The sequence below is a fragment of the Corythoichthys intestinalis genome, chromosome 6 (genome assembly GCF_030265065.1).
Source record: "Corythoichthys intestinalis isolate RoL2023-P3 chromosome 6, ASM3026506v1, whole genome shotgun sequence".
NCBI lineage: Eukaryota > Metazoa > Chordata > Actinopteri > Syngnathiformes > Syngnathidae > Corythoichthys > Corythoichthys intestinalis.
The window spans coordinates 13,243,593-13,268,769 of record NC_080400.1 but is presented as its reverse complement, the minus strand read 5'-3'; the positions used below and the strand labels follow the sequence as shown (position 1 = coordinate 13,268,769).

The following is a 25,177-nucleotide window of genomic DNA, read 5'->3' as shown; positions in this document are numbered from 1 at the left end:
CACTTGAACAGTGTCTCTGCCTTATCTGCATTTCCAATGCGATTGATAGATAAATACATAGATAGACACAACGACATGTACGTTTGCCACTTTCCCACTAAAATTACTGCGAACTGGCTTTCTAGTCACCGGTTGTAGTATACGGACTACATGTCCCATGATCACCCTGGGCTCATAGAGCCAATGGTAAGGGACTTGGGGGATCTAACGTAGCACATCTAGGTTGCAATTTGATGATATCTAGTGCAAATTGCACGAGTGTTGTTGAAGCATTAAAAAACATAAGCCAAAAAAGTCACGTCTGCTCACTACTACACAACACCAGCATATGCCTGGTGACCGTCGCCGTTTCGCGCAATGCGCAAAGGAGTATGACGAAACTTTTTTTTTTTTTTTAAATAATTAAAGATTTGTCTGCGAGCCAGATGCAGCCGTCAAAAAAGCCAGATCTTGCTCGCGAGCCATAGGTTCCCCCGAAACCCACACTAGAGTCATACTCCGGAAGCCTGGCAGCGTAACCATGTGACGTCACCGCCCTGCGACCTCAATAACAATGGCGACCTACTAGTTAAAACTAATTTTACAAATTGTATGAAAACGAAAAAATCAAGAGGGGTTTTAATACCAAATTATTTTTAACTCATAGTAACGTTTATCTTTTAAGAACTACGTGTCTATCTATGGATCCCTTTAAAACAGAACAGGCCCACTCATATACTGACGAACCGATACACGTAAGGCAGCAAGATTATTGACACTCCTTGAGCCAGCAGTTAATACAATAAACTTGACACAAAAATAGGATCTTTGCACTATGTGAAACGTTTCTGACAACATCATCTTGTGGGGTTATTTTGCTGTATGAGGGATGGTTACACTTCACAAAACACTGTAGATGCCGTAATGAAGAAAGAACATTACGTTGTTATACAGTAATTTACTATATATCTTTCAAAATGCAAATTTTCCTTTAAATTTTATCGTTTGTGGAAGTGTGGGGGGCAGAATGCTTTCAGCCTCATACACTAGCGAGAATCTGTCTACTTCCTTCAGCCCACTCTCGGTGTTGTTTCATTTTGACTCATTTCATAACAACTGACCTGGACCTTGCCTCAAAACAGATCAAAAGTGTACGAGAACCCAACGACCTATGGGAGGGAATCAATTAACTGCACACTACCCTCAGCATGGCTCTGAAGCGGAGTTGAATCGCTCGAGTTCTTTTCCTTTTTTTTTTTTTTGGCGCCCAATTGCTGGGACCAAAAGTTCATCAGGTTTTTTAGTGTGGCGGAAATAAAGATGCAATCTGCTCAGGGTCGCTGTGTCACAGAGAAAAATACTAGTATAAGAGACTATTTGCTGCCAATGGGTTGGAAATGAAAAGGAAATACTGGAGGAAATCAACTTGATTAGAATTTCTCTTGTTTGGCATTTTTTTCCTGTAGGAATTTTAGGTCTGAATTTCAGTTTTGTGGACTTCTAAGCCGATTTTTTTTTTTTTTTTTTCTCCACGTTTGCACTAAACTTTTTAACCTGGCCTCGGATTAAAATGAAAAAAAATAAAAAAATTAAAAATGAAATAGCAAATCTAATGAGTGAATGATTAAAAATAAATAAAATACATAAAAATGCACACAAAAAAATTGAGAAGGATGAAATAATGGGTTGATTCAAGTAATACAAAATGATATTAAGGAAACTGTTAAACAAACAAACAAAAAAAACCCGAAAAAAAAACAATGATTTTGTTTGTGAGGCAAACAAAAAAAAGACATTTTTGAAAAAATGACGGTGAAAATACAATTTGATAAGGTCATAAAAATAAAATATTATTATTATTTCTTTATTTTAAGTTTTAAAATTCTAAATCTCACATAACTAACACTTTAACGATATAAAAATGAAGCTAGCCAGCTAGCAGCTATTCCGAGCAACTACCGTATTTTTCTGACTATAAGTCGCAGTTTTTTTTCATAGTTTGGCTGGGGGTGCGACTTATACTCAGGAGCGACTTATGTATGAAATTATTAACACATTATTATGTCATTTCACATGGCATTTTGGTGTTTTGGAGTGACACTGATGGTTTGGTAAACTTGTTAGCATGTTCTCTATGCTATTGTTATCTGAATAACTCTTAATAGCTATGGCCACGTGTGGCGCTTTCACACCCATTTGGGGGCGTACTCGCACTTACGCGAAGAAGAGCACTCACACGCCAGAAGAAGACTGACAGCTACGCAGCGTCTCTGAGCGAGTGGGCGAGAGAGAGAGAGAGAGAGAGAGAGAGAGAGAGAGAGAGAGAGAGAGAGAGCGAGAGAGAGAGAGAGAGAGCGAGAGAGCGAGACGGCTGCGAACCAACGTTCATTGTTTATGCTTGTTTATGCATCATTTATTGCTTGTAAAATCTCTACAGAGGCAACGCCTGTGTGTATCATCTTTTCTGTTGTGTGTGTTTTCGACCCGCGATCGGACACTTAAAGCCAGTTGTGTGGTTGTTTGAACAACGTGCTAATGCTAGCAAACACATGCAAACTGTTTGTGTCATTTATTTATGTTGATGCGAACCTGTTTGGTATCGAGGACGAAATTGATTCAGCAAATTATACGGACGTCCAGCATCGTCATTTGGGAGTTTAGCTCACTGTATAGCCAGGACCGAGCCGTAGCGTCCTGGTGAGGACAGTATATTCGCATTTTTTTTGTTCATGCATCACGCAACATCATACTGTATACTTATTCAGCATGTTTTTCTCTATTGTATTTTTATATTAAATTGCTTTTCAAGATAACATATCTGTTCTATATGTGGGCTTTTATCAAGTAAATTTCCCCCCAAAATGCGACTTATACTCCAGTGCGACTTATATATGTTTTTTTCCTCTTTGTTGGGCATTTTATGGCTGGTGCGACTTATACTCAAGTGTGAATAGTCCGTAAAATACGGTAACTTTTTTTCTGCGTGGTAGCTGTCACTTAGAAGCACTTCTGAATCAATAAATTGCTTATGCAGAATAATTTCAATGCATAAAGTGGGTGTTAAGGTTGCACGAGTCTGCTAAAAACAGCATTAAAGGCAAGTCGCAGGCTGCAATAGGTCTGCTTGATGATTCACCTCTGTATAGAATCTCATCTCACATGCTCTATATGTACAATTAGCCTTTTAAAGATGTGATATCTTATTACCTGAGTGGTGTTTTCAATATCATATGTGTAGTGTATTTCCTCACTTTTTGTTCTCCACCATTCTATAATATTCCTTGCATCCATGTAATGAAGCACTCCAAGGAATATATAAGCTCAACCGGCCGTTGAAATAAAGCATCTGTTATGATTTGACAACTTCATTTGCCGTTTATGGATCTTTTCACTGGCTTGTGCCAGATTGCTGTTTTAATTGTTTCTGCATGCGTGCACGCCTTACAATCCTCTGTGGGGTTCTTATAATATTGCAGCAACTGGCCTGATATATTTAGATCATATTACCAAAAAAAATGTACTCAAATGAAGACTGTGATTGTGAAAAGGAGCAGCAGCTGATAGTGTCCTGGCGTGAAGAATGTGCCAGCCAGTTTGTATTGCAGCCTCTGACATTATGAATGTGCTATTTGCTCAGCTGAGGCTCCAGCTTGCCTTCTCTGACATCCATGCAAACATGCGAAAAAAATTGGACAGCACATAAGGGAACAAGTGCCACACTTCTGCAATTTATTATTACAAGCTGAAGGCCTGTCAAGGCGCCACTCAACTTGTTATTGTTCTTCATGTGGACTCTAACTTTGAAGTCCGACTCCTCAGTCATTCGTCATCATCTTGAAGCCTGGTAGCTATGTAGCATGGGCCAATATGTATTGATTCTTGGATTTTAATTTTTTTTTATTAGGGCTGATTAATTAAATGCAGCCTAATGCCTATATTGCCTGTAGACTGCAGTTAACCAATAGAGGCCATGTGAGCATTCCTATGAAACACTTGTATTCATAGGAAGGACAGGATCGTATTTTAGAAAAATGGAACAGCTCACCAACATCAACATCTCATTTCCACCGTGAAGCATGGTGGAGGGAGCATGATGATTTGCTGCCTCGGGGCCTGGACAACTTGCAATCATTAATGGAAGTATGAATTCAAATCTTTATCAGGATGTTTTGCAGGAAAACCTGAGGCCGTCTGTCAGACAGTTGAAGCTAGAAAGAGGATGGATGCTGCAACAAGGCGATGATCCAAAACACAGAAGTAAATCAACTTCAGAATGGATTCAGAAGAACAAAATACAAATTCTGGAGTGGCCAAGTCGAAGTCCAGACTTGAACCCCATTGAGATGCTGTGGCATGACCTAAAGACAGCGATTCATGCCAGACATTCCAGGAATCTGAACTACAGCAGTTTTGTAGAGAAGAATGGGCCAAAATTAGTCCTGATCGATGTGCCAGACTGATCTGCATCTACAGGAAGCATCTGGTTGAAGTTATTGCTGCCAAAGGGGGAGCACAAAATATGAAATGTGATGGTTCACTTACTTATTTTTCCCCCTTCTGTAATTATTTGCATATGATCCTCATTAAAATATGAAATCCTAAAATGTTTGGGTGGTTTTAGTTAAAGCAGACACTGTTCTTTCATCTGTGGGAATTTGACACAGATCAGATCACATTTAATGATGCTTTTATGTAGAAATGTGAGAAATTCCAAAAGGTTCAGATACTTTTTCATACCATTGTACCCTAATGTCATAATATTATGATTCTCATTAAAGTTTTACTCTTCTTTGACAGCACTGTTAAACTCTAACTGAAAACATTGTCTACCACACGTTTTTAAAAGCTGTTAAATGCCAGGGACAGAGAAAACAAATTATTTTAACTTCACTTACCTTCTATGGCAAGCTACTATTATTGTTATCATGTTTAACTGTTATGCGACTGACTGATGTCTGTCCCATATGGTTCAGTTTTTTGGTCACTCATCTTACTCTGTGAAACCATTTCCAGCGCGAGCTGCCTTTCACAAACTTGTGTAAGTTTTTTTTTTTTTTTTTTTCATATCTAAGGGCAAAAAGTCCTGGCAGCCAGTGGAAAAAAAGAAAACCTTATCAGACGCAAACACGCCGCCCACACGTTATCCTTGAGGATGATGTAATCAGCATCTGTAGCGATCACTGTTTAAGTCAGCGGTGTCATATCGATTCCACAAAGGTGCCGCAGTAGGTCCTGGTTTTTGCTCCAGCACAGACAGTTCAACCAATGAGGTTTCTGCTGAAAGAAGCAGCACCTGACTGCAATCAACCTGTTAAATTTGCAAGACACCAGGTTGGTGAAAAGGTAATCATCTCATTTGGTTGGAATTAGGGCTGTCCCAAATGACTAATTTTCTCCCGATTAGTCAGCTGACTATTTTTACGATTAGTAGACTACTCTAATAATTAAAACATTTTTTTATTTTATTTATTTATTTTTTTACTAATTTAGCGATGAGATTTTTGTTGACGCTTATCATTTAACAAAAATATTTTGGAACACTTGAATTATTTAATGAAGTACAAATAAACACGAAAATAATCATGATAAATCGCAAATAAACAATGAGTTCAAATGCTGATAGAATTAACTAGTGCAAAAGAATGGAACGTAAACAGATTCAGAACACTGACTTCGCCTTTCCAACATGATTCAAAACAATTCTTAAAAAAACACCTAGCATTAATATTATAGTATAGTACTATATTTAATAGTATAATAATAATTCTAATAATTGTTCATTGCCAATCAGATTTTTCATAAAGGGTGTCATTTTAAAGGTATTTTTAGTGTAGAATCTGAATTCTGAAGTATGTGGGATTAACTCCAGAAATTGTTATTTATATGACGAACATGACATGCTTTTATTTTCAAATGTTCACCGGAAGTACGTTCGCTAAACAGCTAACTTCAGCTTTACACGCCGCAAAAAAAGCACTTTTTGTCATTGCATGTAGTGTCAGTAATAGTTTTTTTTTTTTCTTTTTTCATTTTTTTCGTTTGCAAATGCTGTTAAGCAGCGATTTTTCATGTTTGAAGTGTCACCTTTTATCCACAAGTTTACTTTCACGAGACGACTGCCAATGTTTTATAGCAGGCTAAAGTAGGTTGCCTTTTTTCCATCATTCACCTCAGTGTAGCAGTGCTAACGTTACAGTGTTTAATATAGATGTGTTTTCTTATTTTGTATGTCGGAACTTTAATTCTACATCGTGTTGATAAGAGAAAGGAACTGGAGTCTCATATGCCATCAGCATGCACGCACGTGCGCAGCGATAAAACGCAGCCGTGAAAATTACCGCCCTCATTTTTATTTGCCGTGCGATAAATGGACATTGGACTCATTGCATACCGCGACAGGCTTAGCAACTTCAATAAAGCATGTAGTTAGTTAGTTAGTTAGTTAGTTAGTTAGTTAGTTAGATGTACTTACAAACTGGGTGACGGCGCGTTAGGTGTTCATTCACGGCTGACCGGAGCCAAGCTTGGCATTGAAGAGACAGGACACAAGAGTGTACCTTCCTTTGTTTCTTGGAAATCAGTCAATGTTTTGGACACTGTGGTGCGCTTTTTTGACTTTGTGCAGCTTTCCCCACTTGCATACAGAGCGTCCGACATTCTGAACTTTCCACGCATATATTTTTTTAACCCTTCATTAACCGTCGACGGGATGTTGTGCTCGTCGACGGATTTACGTCAGCGATGACGTTGACTATGTCAACTAGTCGGGACAGCTCTAGTTGGAATGAAATTCAGCACCCATTGCGGCACTTTGAAGACCGGTTTGACACCCCTGGTTTAAGCCCGCAATGACATTGATTTTTGCCGTTTCACCCCAGAGACTCACAAGAGCCCATGCACAAGTCATAGTAACTGTGAAAATGTATGGAGTTTAGGTCTCCCAAAATATATAATCTGCATATGTGGGCAAAAAAGGTTGAAACAAATTGTTGTATTTATTAGTTTTGGAAAAAAAACACTCCTGTGGGTGTTTTATTTTGAACGTCACAGGTTGGTCAGCTTACCTCCCACGAGGAACATCGACATCGTCCCTCCTCCAGCGCACGTTAGGCTGGGGGTCTCCCTGCACCTGGCAGCGGAACTCTACCATCTCATCTTCAAGCACTACTTGGTTGATGGGGCGGCGGAGGAATGTCGGTCGCTCTGCGAATGTAGAAATATAGTATGCCGTTTTAAAAAGATAATGTACAAAGTACATCTTTGATGGTTACTTTGGGTAAGTCCTGTAAACAAGACAATAGACGTTAGGCCTTGTTTTAGACTGGAAAAGACCGAGCAGCTTACCATATAGAATTTGATAGAGTAAACCCATTTCGCATACTATAAACCATATCTCCTTAAATTAAAATGCAATCTTTTACACATAAAACAAGCAGACATGACACAGCAAAATAAAATAATTTTCACGTAGCACACGTCAGCAAGTGAAACTCAACATGTGTGCTACATACAAATTAGTTTTGAGCAATAAAAGTCGGAATGGCTGATTCGACACCTTAAAGGCCGAAACACACAGAGTCCGCCGCGCTACGCTCAGCTCCGTTCCGAACGACGCAACAAATATGTTTGTATTGTAGTCAATACGAAGTAGTACACATGATCGGCTCAGCTCCGATCCAGATGCGCCTGAGTCCGCCTCTCTGATCTAAAACTAAAATACGTACGAGGTCTATTTTCTTGTCCGTCAACCTGTGGCCGGATCAAGCCCTGCTGTTTAGCACGCACCAAACAGGAAATAGAACGGCAACAATATCCGATCTTTAAAAGTAAATAACGTTACAAAAGTATTATGCATCTAATTTTAACCATATTTTATTGAAATTTACACAAAACAAAATATATACACGTGCAAGGGATGTACAGTGCTCGTGTATCTCCAAACAATATATTTTAAAATGACAAAAGGAAAAGACATTCTTCCTATTGTAGCGTCACTCGAAAGCGCTGCATTGGTCGTCAGCGCGACGTATTGGTGTTTTCGATGAAAGCGATGTTCTGTCATGAAAGATCTCAGCTACTCTAAATTTAACCAGTTTGCATTATTTTATTGCAATGTTTTTCCTGATTCAGATTTGTTTCAATACTACAGTTACAGTTAGACTTCACTTTGATGGTTAACCCTTTAACACCTACGCCTATTTTGGCCGAATTTGCATGCCTTTGATGTTGCCTTTATATTTCAAAGAAAAAACTGTTCACAATGGCCAAGATGGGTCCCATTTTTCAGGATATCTGAACTTCATGTCCAAACTGTTGTTTTCTTCACTGACCAACTTTAATCCAAATTTTGGACCCAAAAAGACAAAAAAATCCCCAAATTTTTTTTCAAAATTTGTAATGTTGAAGTCCCACTGACAACCAAACATGCTCGACCAACTGTTTTGAAGCTTCTTAATATTTATTTAACTTGCTAGGATAAACATTCAATAGAAAAAATAAGATTGAATAGTTTTATGTTTGACAATTCAACACAAACAGCAGCTATGGTCATAGGCGTTTTTGGCCTTCACACATACTATGGTCAAAACATGTCATATACAGTACAGTGCAAAATAGTGAGAAAATTATATATGTTATCCAACACAAAAAGGGTTTGGAGGATATCTTTTTTTGAAGTTAGGTATTGTACCCATCAAAGGTATATATGTACATGCAATCAAGCTTCTCAAACACACATCTATATAAAAATTGAAAAGATTCATAGTGAAGAAAAAATAATAAAAAACATTGAAAAAAAAGTATTTTCAAAAATATTGACAAGTAGTTCAGTTCAATTCAATTTTTTTTAGGCATGCGACCCAATAAAGTTTTTTTTTTTTTGCGCACTCAATAAAGTTTGTTTTTGAACATGTCACTAAACTGCGTCACATACAACGTCACACAGCCTACTCATCCGCCGTTTGCGCGCTGCTGTCACTTCTACTCGCCGAGACGCCGACTGATCCGAGGAAAACAATGACAAATACAGCTCATTCTATTCCTTGAGTTAATGAAGTAATGCATTAGCTTGCGCTAAATTTAGTTTTCGATTCATTCTGCACGTTTCAAAGTCGCTCGCTCAATCAAACCGCACCGTTGCTTGCTACGCGTGTCTCCTTTCCCTTAGCTGGCGCCTTGCTCGTCAATTTATTAAAAATGTTCACATTAGGTTCGTCCTTCTTGACATCACAACGGCTCTTAGGATATGCAGTCTTTTGTGCTGCTTTCGGTTTTGAAAAAGGACAAGAAATGATGGAAATATGGAGATAGACACATGGTCCATGCAGCGTTTTAATGCATATTTATGAGTTCAATAAAACTATAAAACTCAAATGACATTATCTCCCGTTTCACTTGGTCGATTGACTTCAAATAAAAACTGGTGTGGACATCATTTTCGGTACTTTCAAACGAGAGCAACCAGGGGCACTTGTGTGACGTAATTACAGCGTTACGAGGTTTCAAAGATGATATGCGCAAACGTGTCGCATCCGACACGTTCGGTGTTAAAGGGTTAATGCAGTTATTGCAATGTTGTTGTTTTATCACAATAGATTGGTTTATTTACATTTCAAAAAGCAGAAGCCATTCATTTACAAATGTGATTGCACTTTAGTTTACATATTTAAATGTTCAGATATTAAGAATTGAATGAGGCAAAATAACATGCTTTTATCCTCAAATATATTGTTATACTCATTTGTTTTGGATGCACTGTCATTATTTTCTGTTTAAAAATTAATGTGGTGATCAAAAAGTCTTTTTTCAAACTTGAGTCTTGAAAAATAGGGCGTCGTCTTATAATCAAGGCCGTCTTATATTCGGGCCAATACGGTAGTTGCTCCTGATTTTAAGACACACAGAATGGTAAATGGTAAATGGTGTTATACTTATATAAGAGAACAGTCGGTGGAAATCAAGCTTACCAAACACGGTAACTTGTGCTGTCTCGCTGTCGCGCTCTCCCACCATATTGGTGCCCACACATATGTACATGCCGGCATCGCTTTTCCTTGTGTTTGAGATCATCAGCTTCCCTCCACGGATCTAAAAAAAAAAAAAAACATAAAAATGGAATGTTTTGTCCTCAAAGACATTGTCTTTGAATCAGTGTGTTGGGCACTCACCGTGACTCTGTCATCCTTATCCTCAATACGCACTTTGTCCTTCTTCCAGTAGATGGTGGGTTCGGGGTGACCTCTTGGAGGAATGCATTCCAGGATGGCCGGCTCGCCCGCTGCCACCACCACGTCGGTCGGGTTCTGCCGGAAGTCGTCTCGCAGCACTAAAAGGGAGGTTGGAAAATGACAATCTTAAGCTATGTGGATCATTACCATCAATACCATTTCTCTGGCATGTCACTCGCATGATAGCCCTCTGTGTTATGTGTGTCAGACTGAAGGTCTGTATTGTCTAATTTACCAATCAATTCATGAACTCTATTGATCAGGTCAAAATTGTTGATCCACAAACTGATGATTTCTTGGACCCCTTACTGTTGAGTGAACCATATTAATCCTGACTCCTTAAACGACACAAGGCAAAGACACGGGAAGATAATAGGAGGTAATGGGGGTCCCAATGGAGGGAGGAGAACAAACACAGATGGAGTGCCCTGAAGCTGGATGCCATTCACATGTGAAGGATAATAAGGGGGTTGCACATACATGAAGCCCCCTACAGACTGGTGTTGAAGGGGAGAAAAAAAACACTGTAAGTCTGATGCATAAAGGGTCTAATCACCCTCAGGTCGGCCTTTCATCATAGCCAGAACAAACGCTCATCATCAAAAGTGGTCGTCACACATACGTACGTACATGCATACCCACATGTTTGCACACACATTCAGACATGAATGCAAATCAAAGATGCTTTCAACATTCAAGTTAGGTTTCAAACTGATTAGTTTTTAACTCATTTGCTCACAAAAACATATAAATACGTTCTATTTTTAATTGTTTACGTGTCCCAAAGACGTATTTATACATCTTTTACGTTTTTTTTCACAAGAGACATCTCGGGGTTCTGATTCAACTTCCAAAGTACGATGCTGAAAATCCATTTTAAAGCTATAAACTGGCCACTGGAGGGCAGTAGCGCATTTGGTAAGACCTGCAACCCGATTCAACGGAACGAACGGCTGGTCGCACAGCTGGGGTGCTGGCGGAAGACGATCGAATGGACGTCCAGGATTCCAGGCGGCGGACGACCGAGCAGAACAACCGGGAGGACGCCTAGGATGTCAGGCGATGAACGACCAAGCAGAACGACCGGGACCACCAGTGCAGCGGACGATGCTGTTTACCCCCGCCTTCGTGGCCACAACAGCGTCATCTCTCGGTTAGTTATGTGTAAATAAATTGTTACTTTGCTATAAAAGCTCTATTTGTCTTGTTGTTTATGTTGTTTTGTTAAAGGAAAACATTAGTCAGATGTTTGGGATGTAACTAAAGCAAAAAATGTTGTATGTATAATGTTAAAGTCAAAGTTATGTTTGAAATGTATGCTTTCACAAAAAGCTTAATTTCTCTGTTTTTTTCATCAGAAATTGGAAAATTGCTCAAACTAAGCTTTTTCTAATGCTGATTTCTAAAGAATGGAAAAAGATATTTCCTGCTGAAAGAAGAGAGTAATCTTTTTTTCGGTGGGTTCCATGTTTATATAGCAATAGAACAGAATTTTCTGTGGGCCTTGTAAAATCAGTCAAAATCCAGTAAAACGACCGGGAGCGAAGGGGGTTGCACTGGTGAAAATGGTTGGGAGTGAATGTGTGAAGCTTAAGAATACAAAACATGTAATGGTAGTAAATCTAATCCTTTGTCGAAACCTTATCTTAAAACCCTAACCTAGGCTTTAAACCTGATTGTAAAGCCTTACCTTGAACGGTGGCCCTAATTTCAAACCCTAAACCTCAATTGAAATGAGAAACCTTGATAACCTAAAACCCTCATTTCAAACCCTAACTCTTTCTCGAAACTCTAAATTGACTCCTAACTATTGCTTTAAACCTTAACCTTGGTTTCAAACCCTATATTGAAACCTTAACCCTTGTTTCAATCCCTTTTTTAAAGCACAACCCAGGCTCAGAAGAAGAATTAAAGAATCCATAGTCCCATTGAGGGGGGTCACACTGACCTCTTCCCGCTACCTGCTCTCAAACCCCCACCCCCTCCAATGAATCTAATGGCACTTTGGGAATCCCGGATTCCGCAGCCGCATACCTCCTACGGATGAAGAGGTCCGCAAACTGCTTGGAGGATGTTTGAAGATGCTTGAGGGGGGCTAAATTAAGGGCTGGCTACAGGTCCTTATGTAGATTCCGAAGGGGCGATTGTCGCCGGGATTATAAAAGGGGATAACTGGCCGATGTGCCCTTCTTAGCCTCTCCACAGAGATATGCCCCTCTTATATATTTCCACTGGGAACAGCGGACGCTTTCAAACCAATTATCCCGAGGTACAGAGTAGGACTTTGGTGTGATGTGAATGCAAATGGAGGTACTCCACAACAGAAGGTGTGTTTCCATGTCTCCCCCATGCAGGACTTGTAAGGTAATTAACCAAAGACCCTAAACACCCCTTTCCAGTATGATGCCCTCCATTTTGTTTGCTTTAGCCATGGATGAACACCGTTGTTTCGTAAAAGTATGGACTGGTGTATGCCACGCACAATATGTTGTTTGTGTTTAACTGTTCCCCTTCATTCAGTCCTGATGGCACCCAAGGGAGTTGAGTCACACACATTAGGTGGATGACTGAACGCTAATCTAATTTTATTTTATCTAATCTGCACATGACTACATGCATCCAAAAACTCGCAATAAAAGCAACAGCCAATGAAAGCTTGATCCTGAGCTTCAAACCCGAATTAATGTGCTTCCAAATTTTTAATTTGGTAAATCTGGGTTGCCTTGATACACCAATTACAAACCCTTATTTGGAACGCTAAACCGAGGCTATAAAACCCAATTTGAAGCCACAATATTTGCTCTGTTTCAATTGTTTTTGCTGTTGTTATTTTCAATTCAATTGCTTAGTTTTACTTCTATTTCCTGTCCCAACTGTCTTTGTTTTTTAACTTTTGTTGTTGTTTTAATGTTATTTTACGTACCACTTTATCTCTGTTTGTGGATCTTTGCATGATGTAGCAGGGGTCCCCATCTGCCGGGCCGCGGACCGGGGCCGCATAGAAATAATCATTTAATAACGACCGCATTCTGGCTGAATTAACCCTGGGCCCCTGCTTAACACACCAATATCCCTGTCTACTCTAGATATAATACTACGGGATAGATTTGAATGTCGTCATAGAAATCCATTGATTGGACTGCTAGCAGTACATCTTGTTTGTGTATATAATATATCTATGTGCGCTTGTCCTCGATAATAACGTATTGCTAGGCCGCGGGCGCAGCACACTTGTTCCCGGAAATAATTAGCCCCCACACGAGCGATGATGTCTGAAAAACAGACGTCTTTGGAGATATTTTTACGGCGAAAAGGGCACCTGACGAGGCTACAACCTCGAAGACCCACAAACTGCAAAGGAGTGGATTCGTGACCCGTTTGTGAATAAACCGAGTGATTTGAGCATGTCTGTGCAACAGGAAGATCAACTTGTAGAGATCGCAAATGACGGCGACCTTATTAAACGTACATTTGAGACAACAACTCTACCGAGGTTCTGGATTAAAGTCATTCTGGAATATCCTGACATCGCTACAAGAGCATTGAAAACCTTGCTACAATTTCCAACATCGTATCTTTGTGAAGCGGGCTTCTTAATTAATGTTTAATGACGAGGCAAAGTCGTTAATGGTGAGAGCGGTGTGAAGTTGTTGTGTGCAGCTTACATGGCAGGATGCATCTGAGGAGAACTTTTCTACAAGTCCTTTCATGATCAAACGTAAGTTAATATTCCTTTCTTTCAAGAACGTTTGGAGTGTTTACTTTGAAATCGCTGCATTTGCTCATTTTGCGGCTTTGTTTAACGTTAAGCGCATGCGCAGAACCGCATCAATGCAATTTTTGATGGGTTGCAAAATTTGTCAGAACACTGGTCCGTGAAAAAAAGACCCAAATAACACCGGTCCGTGGTGCAAAAAAGGTTGGAGACCCCTTATGTAAAGCATTTTGAATGACCTTGTCTGAATTTGTGCTATACAAATAAATTTGCCTTCATATAATGAATTGAAAGCCTAACCTAATCCAATTCAAATTTTAATCAATTCTAATCATGAAGTAAAAACAGTTACTCATTTTTGGACTATAAATTCAGGGATATGAACAAAGATTAAAACCCCATTTTGAAAACCTAAAACTTTCATTGGAAGCGCTAACCATTAGTTAAAACGTACTTGGAAGATCCAGTATGACTTGATTAATTTGAAACCCTAATTTTCAAACCTTAATTTGAAACCTTAAATTCATCCCTCTTCAACATTGCTTATCCTGTCGATGGTGCCTTTCCAAGTTGACATCAGGCAAGAAGGAATACAGTGATCCCTCGTTTTTCGCAGTTAATTGGAGGGGGGGGGGGGGGGGGTCAATGTATTTATTCAGATTTAACATTGGAAAGAGAAACATATAAGACATTTTTTTTCCCACGTTTTCCCCCAATGTATAATAATTATTAAAAAAAAAAAAAAACTATATATATATATATATATATATATATATATACAGTATATATTAGGGCCGTCAAACGATTAAAATTTGTAATCGAGTTAATTACAGCTTAAAAATTAATTAATCTTAATTAATCGCAATTCAACCATCTATAAAATATGCCATATTTTTCTGTAAATTATTGTTGGAATGAAAAGATAAGACACAAGACATATACACATACATTCAACATACGGTACATAAGTACTGTATTTGTTTATGATTAAAATAACTCAACAAGATGGCATTAACATTAAAACATTGTCTTAAAGCGATCCATGGATAGAAAAACTTGTAGTTCTTAAAAGATAAATGTTAGAACAAGTTACATAATGTTTATATTAAACCCCTCTTAATGTTTTCATTTTATTACAATTTGTAAAATTTTCAATCAAAAAGTATACTAGTAGCTCGCCATTGTTGATGTCATTACACCATGCTCACTCCCCAAACCCATAAAATCATTTGGACCCAAGCGCCAGCAGAGGGCACCAAACAACAAAAAACAAGTAACAAGTAACAAGCGGACATTATACTGCTGTCATTTTAATCTGAGTGGGGCATGTGCGTTAATTGTGTCAAATATTTTAACGTGATTAATTTAAAAAATTAATTACTGCCCATTAATGCGATAATTTTGACAGCCCTAATATATATATATATATATATATATACATTTAAACATGTTACTGTCCAACCGAATTATTTTTAAACAAGAATGACGTAGTAGAAAAACGCTGGTCTTCATTAAATGCTTCAATTGAGTGAGTCCACTAAAATCCGCTCAAGCTGCTCACTTACACACAATGAGTTGCCATAGAAACTGTTTAACAAGTTCAACAATGATTTACGCATGTGGCACTTTTGAAGTTTGTGTCTCTGGCATGATCAAACACAAAAATCTGTCAATCATCGTTTCACTTTGAAAATCAACTCCAGGGCATGTGCTCGGGACAGCTCATCTGTATTTTTTCATATATTTTTTTTTAATTGAAAAATAATCTGCGATGGACTGAGGGCCCGAAGTAGAAAAGGATCACTGTACTCGACCTTTAACTGGTTGGACTGTGTGGGAAGTCATATCAAACTCAGGGTTTCGACCCCTATTTCAAAATCCAACCTTGACTTGAAATCCCAAACTGACAACCAACACCTTGTTTGAAGCTCCAACCTTGGCTTGAAACCCTGTTTTCAAAGCTTAACTTAAAGGCTAGAGCAACAACATCCCAAGTGAATAAAGACTGGTATATCGCTACGTCAACATCATCAACACCAATCAAATGTATCACCTCTAGGGGCACACTATCCGTACACACAGATGCTTTTCAATGTTCTGGAGGCGCATGACTCAATGCTTTTGTTTTAAAAGAACAAAGTATGCTGGCTGATAAGCGAGCGTGTATTTGATGTCAGGAAAGTGAACTCGCTCTTGCTCAATGGCCCTGAAGGCATGCAGACCTGGATCAACGATAATTGCATTTCTATCCACTACGGGAAAGACTCCCAAAAACACCTCACCTCCTGCCGAGTTCCAGGATTCCACAAACTCTGCCGTCTCGCTTATTAATATTTATATATTTTGTTCCATTTACACCCCCTGCACTCTGTTGGCAAGCGGTATGTGCAAATCGGGCTGCAGGCTAAACAGGATCCGTATCTGAGAAGTACTAATCTCCCTGTATTTTTATTTATGTATTGGGCAAATATGAAAGGAGTGGGCTGGTTCGAACACTGCAAAGCGCAAGTGCAGGTCTTCCGCTTGGCTCGCCAGCAACACCTTGAACTCAAGGCACTGCAGAGCAGCCCTTGGGTTGTGGGTGTAAGGGGCGGGTGCAGGAAGACGGCCAGAGGTCGTTGCCAAAATTGCTGAAAGTAGACTCCCACACGTGTGTTACTTCGTAGAGCGAATTTTCACATCATTAATGATATGCTAAAGGGAAGTACAAAGAAATAAGTAGTAAAACACTAGGACATCAACATTGTCAGGACGTAAAAGTGTGAGGAAACTAAAATATAAACTTAATCTGACTTGAAACCAAAATTTGGACCACTCATCCTTGCAAAGTTGAAACCCGAAAGTAGGCTTCAAAGTAGGGGTGTGACAAAATATCGAAATGGTGATATATCGTGATACTTTGTATCACAAAAGGTTATCGATATGCTCCTGCCAAGAATCGAGACATCGTTTTAAAAAGGTGTCAATGTCTAAAAAAAATAATATAAAGGAAACCAACAAGTTGCTACCAAAATCTTCCACCATAATAGTGTCTCAGTTAACTCTAAGGCTGCATTGACGGTGCACGACGCCAAATCCAGAGCATTCACGGTTATTCTGTTTGATTTTCAGGGCATTTACAGGTCATTTCCTGTTGCATTTGAGTCACTGCCTATTCATTTGGGTGATTCCCAGATCACTTCCTGTTCTGTAACTCAAAATAAACAGGATATGACCCGTAAAATACCCCCAAATCGACAGGAAGTAACTGAAAATCAACAGGTAAATGACCTTAAATAGCCCAAAATTACCTTATTGCCTGGCACTGGCTTCCACTGACGGCCATAGACGTTCAATTCGTTTGAAGTGGGAGGGATGGCAGCGAATTAACGAATGTTCATTCGCTGCCACACTCCCAGTTCAAATGGATTGGACGTCTACTAGTGATAAACTCATTCTAATTCACAACAGAAGCTTGTTTTTCTGTTTATTAGTTGTTTTTAAAATATTATAGAATGATTTCCTGACCAACGTATCGATAATCGTTGAATCGCCATATCGTCAGATCATCGTTATCTTGAGCTTTGTATCGCAAATCGTATCGTGAGGTACTGTGGGGCAAATAAGTATTTAGTCAACCACCAATTGTGCAAGTTCTGCTACTTGAAAAGATTAGAGAGGCCTGTAATTGTCAACATGGGTGAACCTCAACCATGAGAGACAGAATGTGGAAAAAAACAGAAATCGCATTGTTTGATTTTTAAAGAATTTTTTTCCAAATTAAAGTGGAAAATAAGTATTTGATCACCTACAAACAAACAAGATTTCAGGCTGTCAAAGAGGTTTAACTTCTTCTAACGAGGTCTAACGAGGCTCCACTCGTTACCTGTATTAATGGCACCTGTATTAACTCATTATCGGTATAAAAGACACCTGTCCACAACCTCAGTCAGTCACACTCCGAAGTCCACCATGGCCAAGGCCAAAGAGCTGTCGAAGGACATCAGAGACAAAATTGTAGACCTGCACCAGGCTGGGAAGACTGAATCTGCAATAGGTAAAACGCTTGGTGTAAAGAAATCAACTGTGGCAGCAATTATTAGAAAATGGAAGACATACAAGACCACTGATAATCTCCCTCGATCTGGGGCTCCATGCAAGATCTCACACCGTGGCGTCAAAATGATAACAAGAACGGTGAGCAAAAATCCCAGAACCACACGGGGAGACCTAGTGAATGACCTATAGAGAGCTGGGACCACAGTAACAAAGGCTACTATCAGTAACACAATGCGCCGGCTGGGACTCAAATCCTGCAATGCCAGACGCGTCCCCCTGCTGAAGAAAGTACACAAGTAAAGTTGATTACTGAATTGCATCCAAAGAACACCATACCCACTGTGAAGCATGGGGGTGGAAACATCATGCTTTGGGGCTGTTTTTTTTTTTTTTTTTTTTGCAAAGGGACCAGGACGACTGATCTGTGTAAAGGAAAAAATGAATTGGGCCATGCATCGAGAGATTTTGAGTAAAAATCTTCCATCACCAAGGGCATTGAAGATGAGACGTGGCTGGGTCTTTCAGTATGACAATGACCCCAAACACACAGCCAGAGCAACAAAAGAATGGCTTCGTAACAAGCATTTCAAGGTCCTGGAGTGGCCCAGCCAGTCTCAAGATCTCAACCCCATGAAAATCTGTGGAGGGAGTTGAAAGTCCGTGTTGCCCAACGACAGCCCCAAAGCATCAGTGCTCTAGGGGAGATCTGCATGGCGGAATGGGCCAAAATACCAGCAACAGTGTGTGAAAAGCTTGTAAAGAGTTACAGAAAACGTTTGGCCTCCGTTATTGCCAACAAAGGGTACATAACAAAGTATTGAGATGAACTTTTGGTATTGACCAAATACTTATTTTCCACCATGATTTGCAAATAAATTCTTTAAAAATCAAACAATGTGATTTTCTGTTTTTTTTCCCCAACATTGTCTCTCATGGTTGAGGTTTACCCATGTTGACAATTACAGGCCTCTCTAATATTTTCAAGTGGGAGAACTTGCACAATTAGTGGTTGACTAAATACTTATTTGCCCCACTGTACCAAGAGGTTCCCACTCCTACTTGAAAGCCTCATTTGGAACCCTAATTTGAAATATTAATCCCCGTTTTAAACACATTCTTGAAAGATTAATTTAAAACTGAAAGCATTGTTTAAAGCCTTAACCCTGGCTTGAAAGGCATACAATACTGATTGATTAATTACTATAATTAATGGATTAATTATATCTAATGATTTCATCTTTTGCTGGCTGAATGTGGTCAGGCAAAGACGGTGGTTGAGGTGTGATATTATGGTCCAGCATACCCACCTAATATTACTCATGTCGCGGCTATGACACTGCTTGTCAGTAAGATGAGTGGGCAGCCTTGACTGAGGCATCCTTGTAGCCTGCATACTCTGATAAGTGCTGACAAGACACATTCATGCACAGTAGTGCACCTATTGGATGGTTAGAGGGCACCTTCACTGAGACACCAAAGACCAATCCCTGATGGAAAATTAGCAAAACTAGTTTAACCAATCAACATGAAACCAGTCGGACGTATCTGTGTTCTTCAATTCTCTCAGCTTTATTTCAAGATTTTAATTTTCTAGGGTGTAATAACACACAACAAATGCTTCATACACATCCTGCATACATTTTTCCAGGCTTTGAGTTTGTTAAACTTGGTCTGGAATAAAATTTGTTGATCCAAGAATTCTTTCAGAAGATAAAAATTTAATGGGGGCTAACCATTTCCTTTTTGTTTTCTCATTCGTCAAAACTCATTATTTGAGTTGATCCATTTTTCCGACCATGCTTGCTTTTCTTTGTGTTAACAACAGCCCTCTACCTCAGATTGGTTTAACTCTATATTAGCTCATCATAATTCTATTTGCGTTTGTCTTGTACCACTTCAAAAACAACTGCTGCTCTGATAAATTAGCTCAAATGATCTAATAGTCAAAGCAAAACTTTGGGTATTTGACAGCAATCATTATTGCATTATCATGAGAAGAAAAGTAATTTAATAGATGAGCACATTAGTGACAAAGCTTAGTAACATTAGTCACTAACAATATTTATTTAATAGCTACTCCCATCATTACTCCATGTACATTCATAGAGTTTTTACAGATACTCACAATTCCTGGCAAATTACTTGAGAATGTTACACATTCTTGCGTATTTGCCATTTATTTCCACAGTTAACATTGAGACTTTGGGCCTCTTTTGACCTCGTTGTGAGTTTGTAAGGTTGTGACTTCGGATTAAACAAACTTGATACCAATCAAAACGTTTGTTCTTTTTTTCCCCCAAATTAGAATCAATAAGAGAATCGATAAAGAATCGAATCGTTAAGCAATATCCATAAGGGAATCGGAATCGTAAAAATCGTATCAATTCCCAACCCTACTGCCTGAGAGTCTCTCCTATGAAGTCACCTACTTGAGAATAAGTTCGAAATTAGATCTATAATAAGCTGTAAGATTGCATCTTTTTTTTTTATAACACTTCAAAATTCGTGCGTCTTTCTTTTTCTTTCTTTCTTTCTTTCTTTCTTTCTTTCTTTCTTTCTTTCTTTCTTTCTTTCTTTCTTTCTTTCTTTCTTTCTTTCTTTCTTTCAGCGTACAGAAGAAGCCTACGTGCTTTTATAAAAACTGTTCTCGGGTCAGGGGGCTAAGAAACAAGAGAAGCAGATTAGAACAGCACTTCAAGCCTAGAGGCCTACTCCTGCACCAACCGTCACAGTCTGATTGGAAAATCACACATACACACCCTCGCACACAATATCTGGACTCACTGTAAAGAAGTAGCTTGGAGCTATGATATAATTTCATTGGAGTGGAGTCCTTACAAAGAGTGCTATTACAATGTTTCCAATTCTGCCCTGAGTGGCGAGTTAGTATATATGTCACCAGACAAAATAGACCAGCGTGTTGTCGCCATTTGCAGTAGTCTTGATGCTGAAGGCAGGAGAGGGATAATAACACACTCCGTAGAGGAGATGGGCTCAATCTGTTTTCGCCTTCCTCACTGACCTTTGTACTCCTGCAGTCCAGATGCAGAAATTACCCCCTCAGCATGACAGCCAGCAGCAGGTTAAAACACATACACACACCAGAGGGAACAGCTGGAACAAAATCGCCATTTGAGAGACTTGTCATTAGCAAACGTCTTTTTCATCCATTTTCTACATTTTTTTTTCTCCAGCCCGGATGTGCCACTGTGACTGAGGCGTTGCATTTTGCACCATCACCCTCACAACCCTGCTCATTTTCAGTCATCACTCTGACTGTAGATGAAGCAATGCGCACGCTTTCACTGAACCGCGGTCGACTGAGCACCCCGATAGCATCTCCCAATGCCTTCTTCCTCTATCTAAACCGGGGGGACAGTAAATAACACTGTCACTTTTTAAAGTGATAAGATGCGGCCAATGAGGTACGGATGACACTGATACCTCAGTGGGAGAAATTCAAAAGGAGGCGATATGATGGTATGAAATGTGCATCTTTTATATATGTAGGTGCCTCAGAGGCAAGATGGAAGAGCATATGCGCTTTGATGAAAAAGAGGCGAGACAATAGACACAACACTGAGGTGTGATGAGAGGAGGCTTATTCAAGGTCAAACTGAAGAAGCGGTAAAGACTCCAGAGGTTCTGGTTACACGGATGGTGAGAAATTTTGAGAACACATTGTGCTCATTTAGGAAAAAAAGAGAAGTAAACAGCTTCATGCAGTTATTAACTCATTCACTCCCAGCGATTTTCACCAGCGCAACCCCTTTTGCTCCCGGCCGTTTTACTGGATTTTGACTGAGTTTGCAAGGCCCACAGAAAATTCAGTTCTATTGTTATATAAAAATGGAACCTACCAAAAGAAATATTAGACTCTCTTCTTTCAGCAGGAAAAAAAAGTAAGTTCATATCTTTTTATATCAGCATTAGAAAATGGCTTAGTTTGAGCAATTTTCCAATTTCTGATGAAAAAAAAAACAGAAAAATTGAGCCATTTGTAAAAGCATACATTTCAAACATGACTTTAACACAGCTATTTTTCACTTTTGTGACATCCCAAACATCTGAATAATGTTTTTCTTCTACAAAAAAAGCTTAAACAACAAGACAAATAGAGCTTTTGATAGCAAAGTAACAATATATTTACACATAACTAAACTACTGAACTGAGAGATGACGCTGTTGTGGCCGCGGCTGTATCGGCAAATGGGGTAAATTTTTCCCTCATCACCATCTGTCTGTCTCATCAAGATAGATTTTTTTTAGGGCTGTCAAACGATTAAAATTTTTAACCGAGTTAATTACAGCTTAAAAATTAATTAATCGTAATTAATCGCAATTCAAACCATCTATAAAATATGCCATATTTTTCTGTAAATTACTGTTGGAATGGAAAGATAAGACACAAGACGGATATATACATTTAACATACGGTACATAAGTACTGTATTAGTTCATTATAACAATACATCAACAAAATGGCATTAACATTATTAACATTCTCTTAAAGCGATCCATGGATAGAAAGACTTGTAGTTCTTAAAAGATAAATGTTAGTACAAGTTCTAGAATTTTTTTGTTAAAACTCCTCTTAATGTTTTCGTTTTATTAAAATTGGTAAAATTTTCAATTAAAAAAAAATAAACAATAGCTCGCCATTGTTGATGTCAATAATTACACCATGCTGACTCATGGTGCTGATAGCCATAAAATCAGTTGGACCCAAGCGCCAGCAGAGGGCGCCAAACACCAAAAAACAAGTAACAATCGGATATTACACTCTGCTGTCATTTTAATCTGTTTGAGCGGGGCATGTGCGTTAATTGCGTCAAACATTTTTAAATGATTAATTAAAAAAATTAATTACCGCCCGTTATGGCGATAATTTTGACAGCCCTATTTTTTTTCAATCTTTCTTTTGTAGTGACCACTACCTCATAACATAATTCACCTAGGGAACTTGTGTGGGGCATGTGCCTTATGTTTACATCGTTCTCCACATTTTTCTCACGCTTTTTAGTTCTTCCAACTTCCATTTCCTGACGACAGTGATCCCTCGCTACTTCGCGCTGCAAACTTCGCGCCCTCAGTCTGTCGCGGATCCGTGTCACTGTCGCTCCCTCCGTCTTTGCCCTCTGATACCTCAGGCAAGCACTGCGTGCATTGGAGTTGCTTATTGAAGTTAACGATGGTGACAGATGATTGCACCGGTTCTGGTCCCCATTAATCACGAAAAACGAGGGATTACTGTATTTCTCTTCATTCATTTCATTTCATGGTCTGATATGAATTCTTACCAAATGCGCTACTGCCCTGCAGTGGCCAGTTGTATTGCTTTAAAATGGATTTTGAGCGTTGTGCTTAGGAGCGAACCTGCATCAGAACCTAGAGATGTCTCTTGTGAAAAAAAAAAACCCGTAAAAGACGTATAAATACGTTTTTGGGACACTGAAACAATTAAAAATAGAACATATTTATACATTTTTGGGAGCAAATGAGTTAAAGGCTCCACACACTCTTTTCCAGATGCAAATACTTGTTGTTAACAAACTTGACCCTACCCAGATTTGGTGGACAAAAAGCTGAGAAATCAGCTGCTCCCCATCTGCTTAGGACAGTGGTTGTCAAACTTTGTTTTACTTTAGTTTTTGTTTAGTTTAAAAGCTGCACTCGAATAATGATTCAAAAAGTTTTTTACTCAGCGGTTCTCTTTGGTGACTCACTTTATAGGAATGATTGAGCAAGCCCACTACACATAAAAACACTCATAATTTTCATTTGTTCTGTTTAAGGAAGTGCCAAAAAAATCGATTTTTAGATGCATCGCAATTCGACACGTGACGTTTCGATTACGATTCATAAATGTTCAAAAACAATGATTTTCCCTTTTAACTTTATGACAGCCGCTCGTAGGGGTACGAAATTCAAGACACGTCTGCCGCCCGGACACCTTTAACGGACGCACGCATAAAGTTATGATTGATGCTGCCGGCTAATGAGCGAGAGATTTACTCCTTTTCAAAAGATTGGAAAATTAATTTGTGTATGAGACAGGCAGGGACCCGGCAGTTGCACTCCTGTGTGCAAGTTATTTTTTAGAGCGAGAAGGGAAGCGAGATAGTTAGCTGCTCCTTGTCTTTCAGTTGTCCAGCAGTAGGTTCAAGTCGTGTTAATTGGAAAAAGTTCCCAGTGTTTTGCTAAGTCCCGTGTCCGTCCATTAGAGGTGAGTACACTAACCCTCTTGTAATGTTTAGCCCAGCGGTGTCTAAACTTTTTGCAATGGGGGCCAGATTAAAATGTGTGATTAAAATGTGGGGGGCCGACCTTGGCTAACGTCCTTTACTTAGAACACTATATTTAAGCAAATTTTAGCAAGCCATTCTGTGTTTCACATTTGCTTTATCATTTGTTTTAATTATTAAATTTCAACAAACTCGCAACTAGCCTTTGTGGTGTTCCCTTTCGATTCTCGGGCTCCTGCGAAATACTGCTGCTGTTAAAATAAACTATCTTCAAGCTGCTTTAATTTCTCGCTACGTATCTTCCCTGTAATCTTGTCATACATGTCAGCTTGTCTTGTTTGGTAATATCGCCTCACATTGAACTCTTTAAAAACAGCAACCCTTTGCAAATGAGGCATACACAGTTGTTGCATATTTTAGTGAAGAAATAGTCAAATTTCCACCTATCCTTGAAGCGTCGGCCGTCGCAGTTAACTTTCTTTTTTGTGTTGATTGTCGCCATTTTAGAAAATTGGGAGTAAAGGGTCACGCGGGGTAATGTTGCTTAGAGTGCTGCTGCCTTTTAGTGGATAAATGAGGAGCAGCATTTGTGTGTAAGCTACTTCATATGCTAGTAGCAGTGCTGCTGACCAATTTATTAAAATCTGTGTGCGGGCCAGATGTTATTGATTTTATGACCGAGGCTGGGGGCCGGATGAAATTTGACCAGGGGGCGCATTTGGCCCCGGGGCCGGACTTTGGACATGTCTGGTTTAGCCTTTATTATTGTTGTTTTTGAGATGCTATTAGTTAGCGCCGAGCGCTATGCTAATTAGCGACTTCGCTAATATGTATTTACATGTTGCGCATTGTTTGGTGGAGTACATAAGTTACTCCAGATGCAGAATGTTTAAAACCAGGATTAAGTACAGCGGTAACACAACAAACGTGCAAAATAGTACAGAAATCTGTGAAAACAAAGTATATTGGTTAAA

General features: G+C 39.1%; 1 protein-coding gene across 6 annotated transcripts in view; it reads right to left on the bottom strand.

Annotated features, from left to right (window-relative positions):
• The window catches only part of LOC130917051 (roundabout homolog 2-like), a 796,933-nt gene that overhangs the window by 161,520 nt on the left and 610,236 nt on the right, over nucleotides 1-25,177 (bottom strand). For all 6 annotated transcript variants that reach the window (XM_057838104.1, XM_057838107.1, XM_057838108.1 and 3 more), the window contains exons 3-5: nucleotides 10,146-10,303; nucleotides 9,945-10,065; nucleotides 7,044-7,182 (exon numbers count right to left, since the gene is read on the bottom strand). In XM_057838104.1, coding sequence (XP_057694087.1) covers nucleotides 7,044-7,182; nucleotides 9,945-10,065; nucleotides 10,146-10,303 — 418 coding nt within the window. The remainder of the gene's footprint in view (nucleotides 1-7,043; nucleotides 7,183-9,944; nucleotides 10,066-10,145; nucleotides 10,304-25,177) is intronic.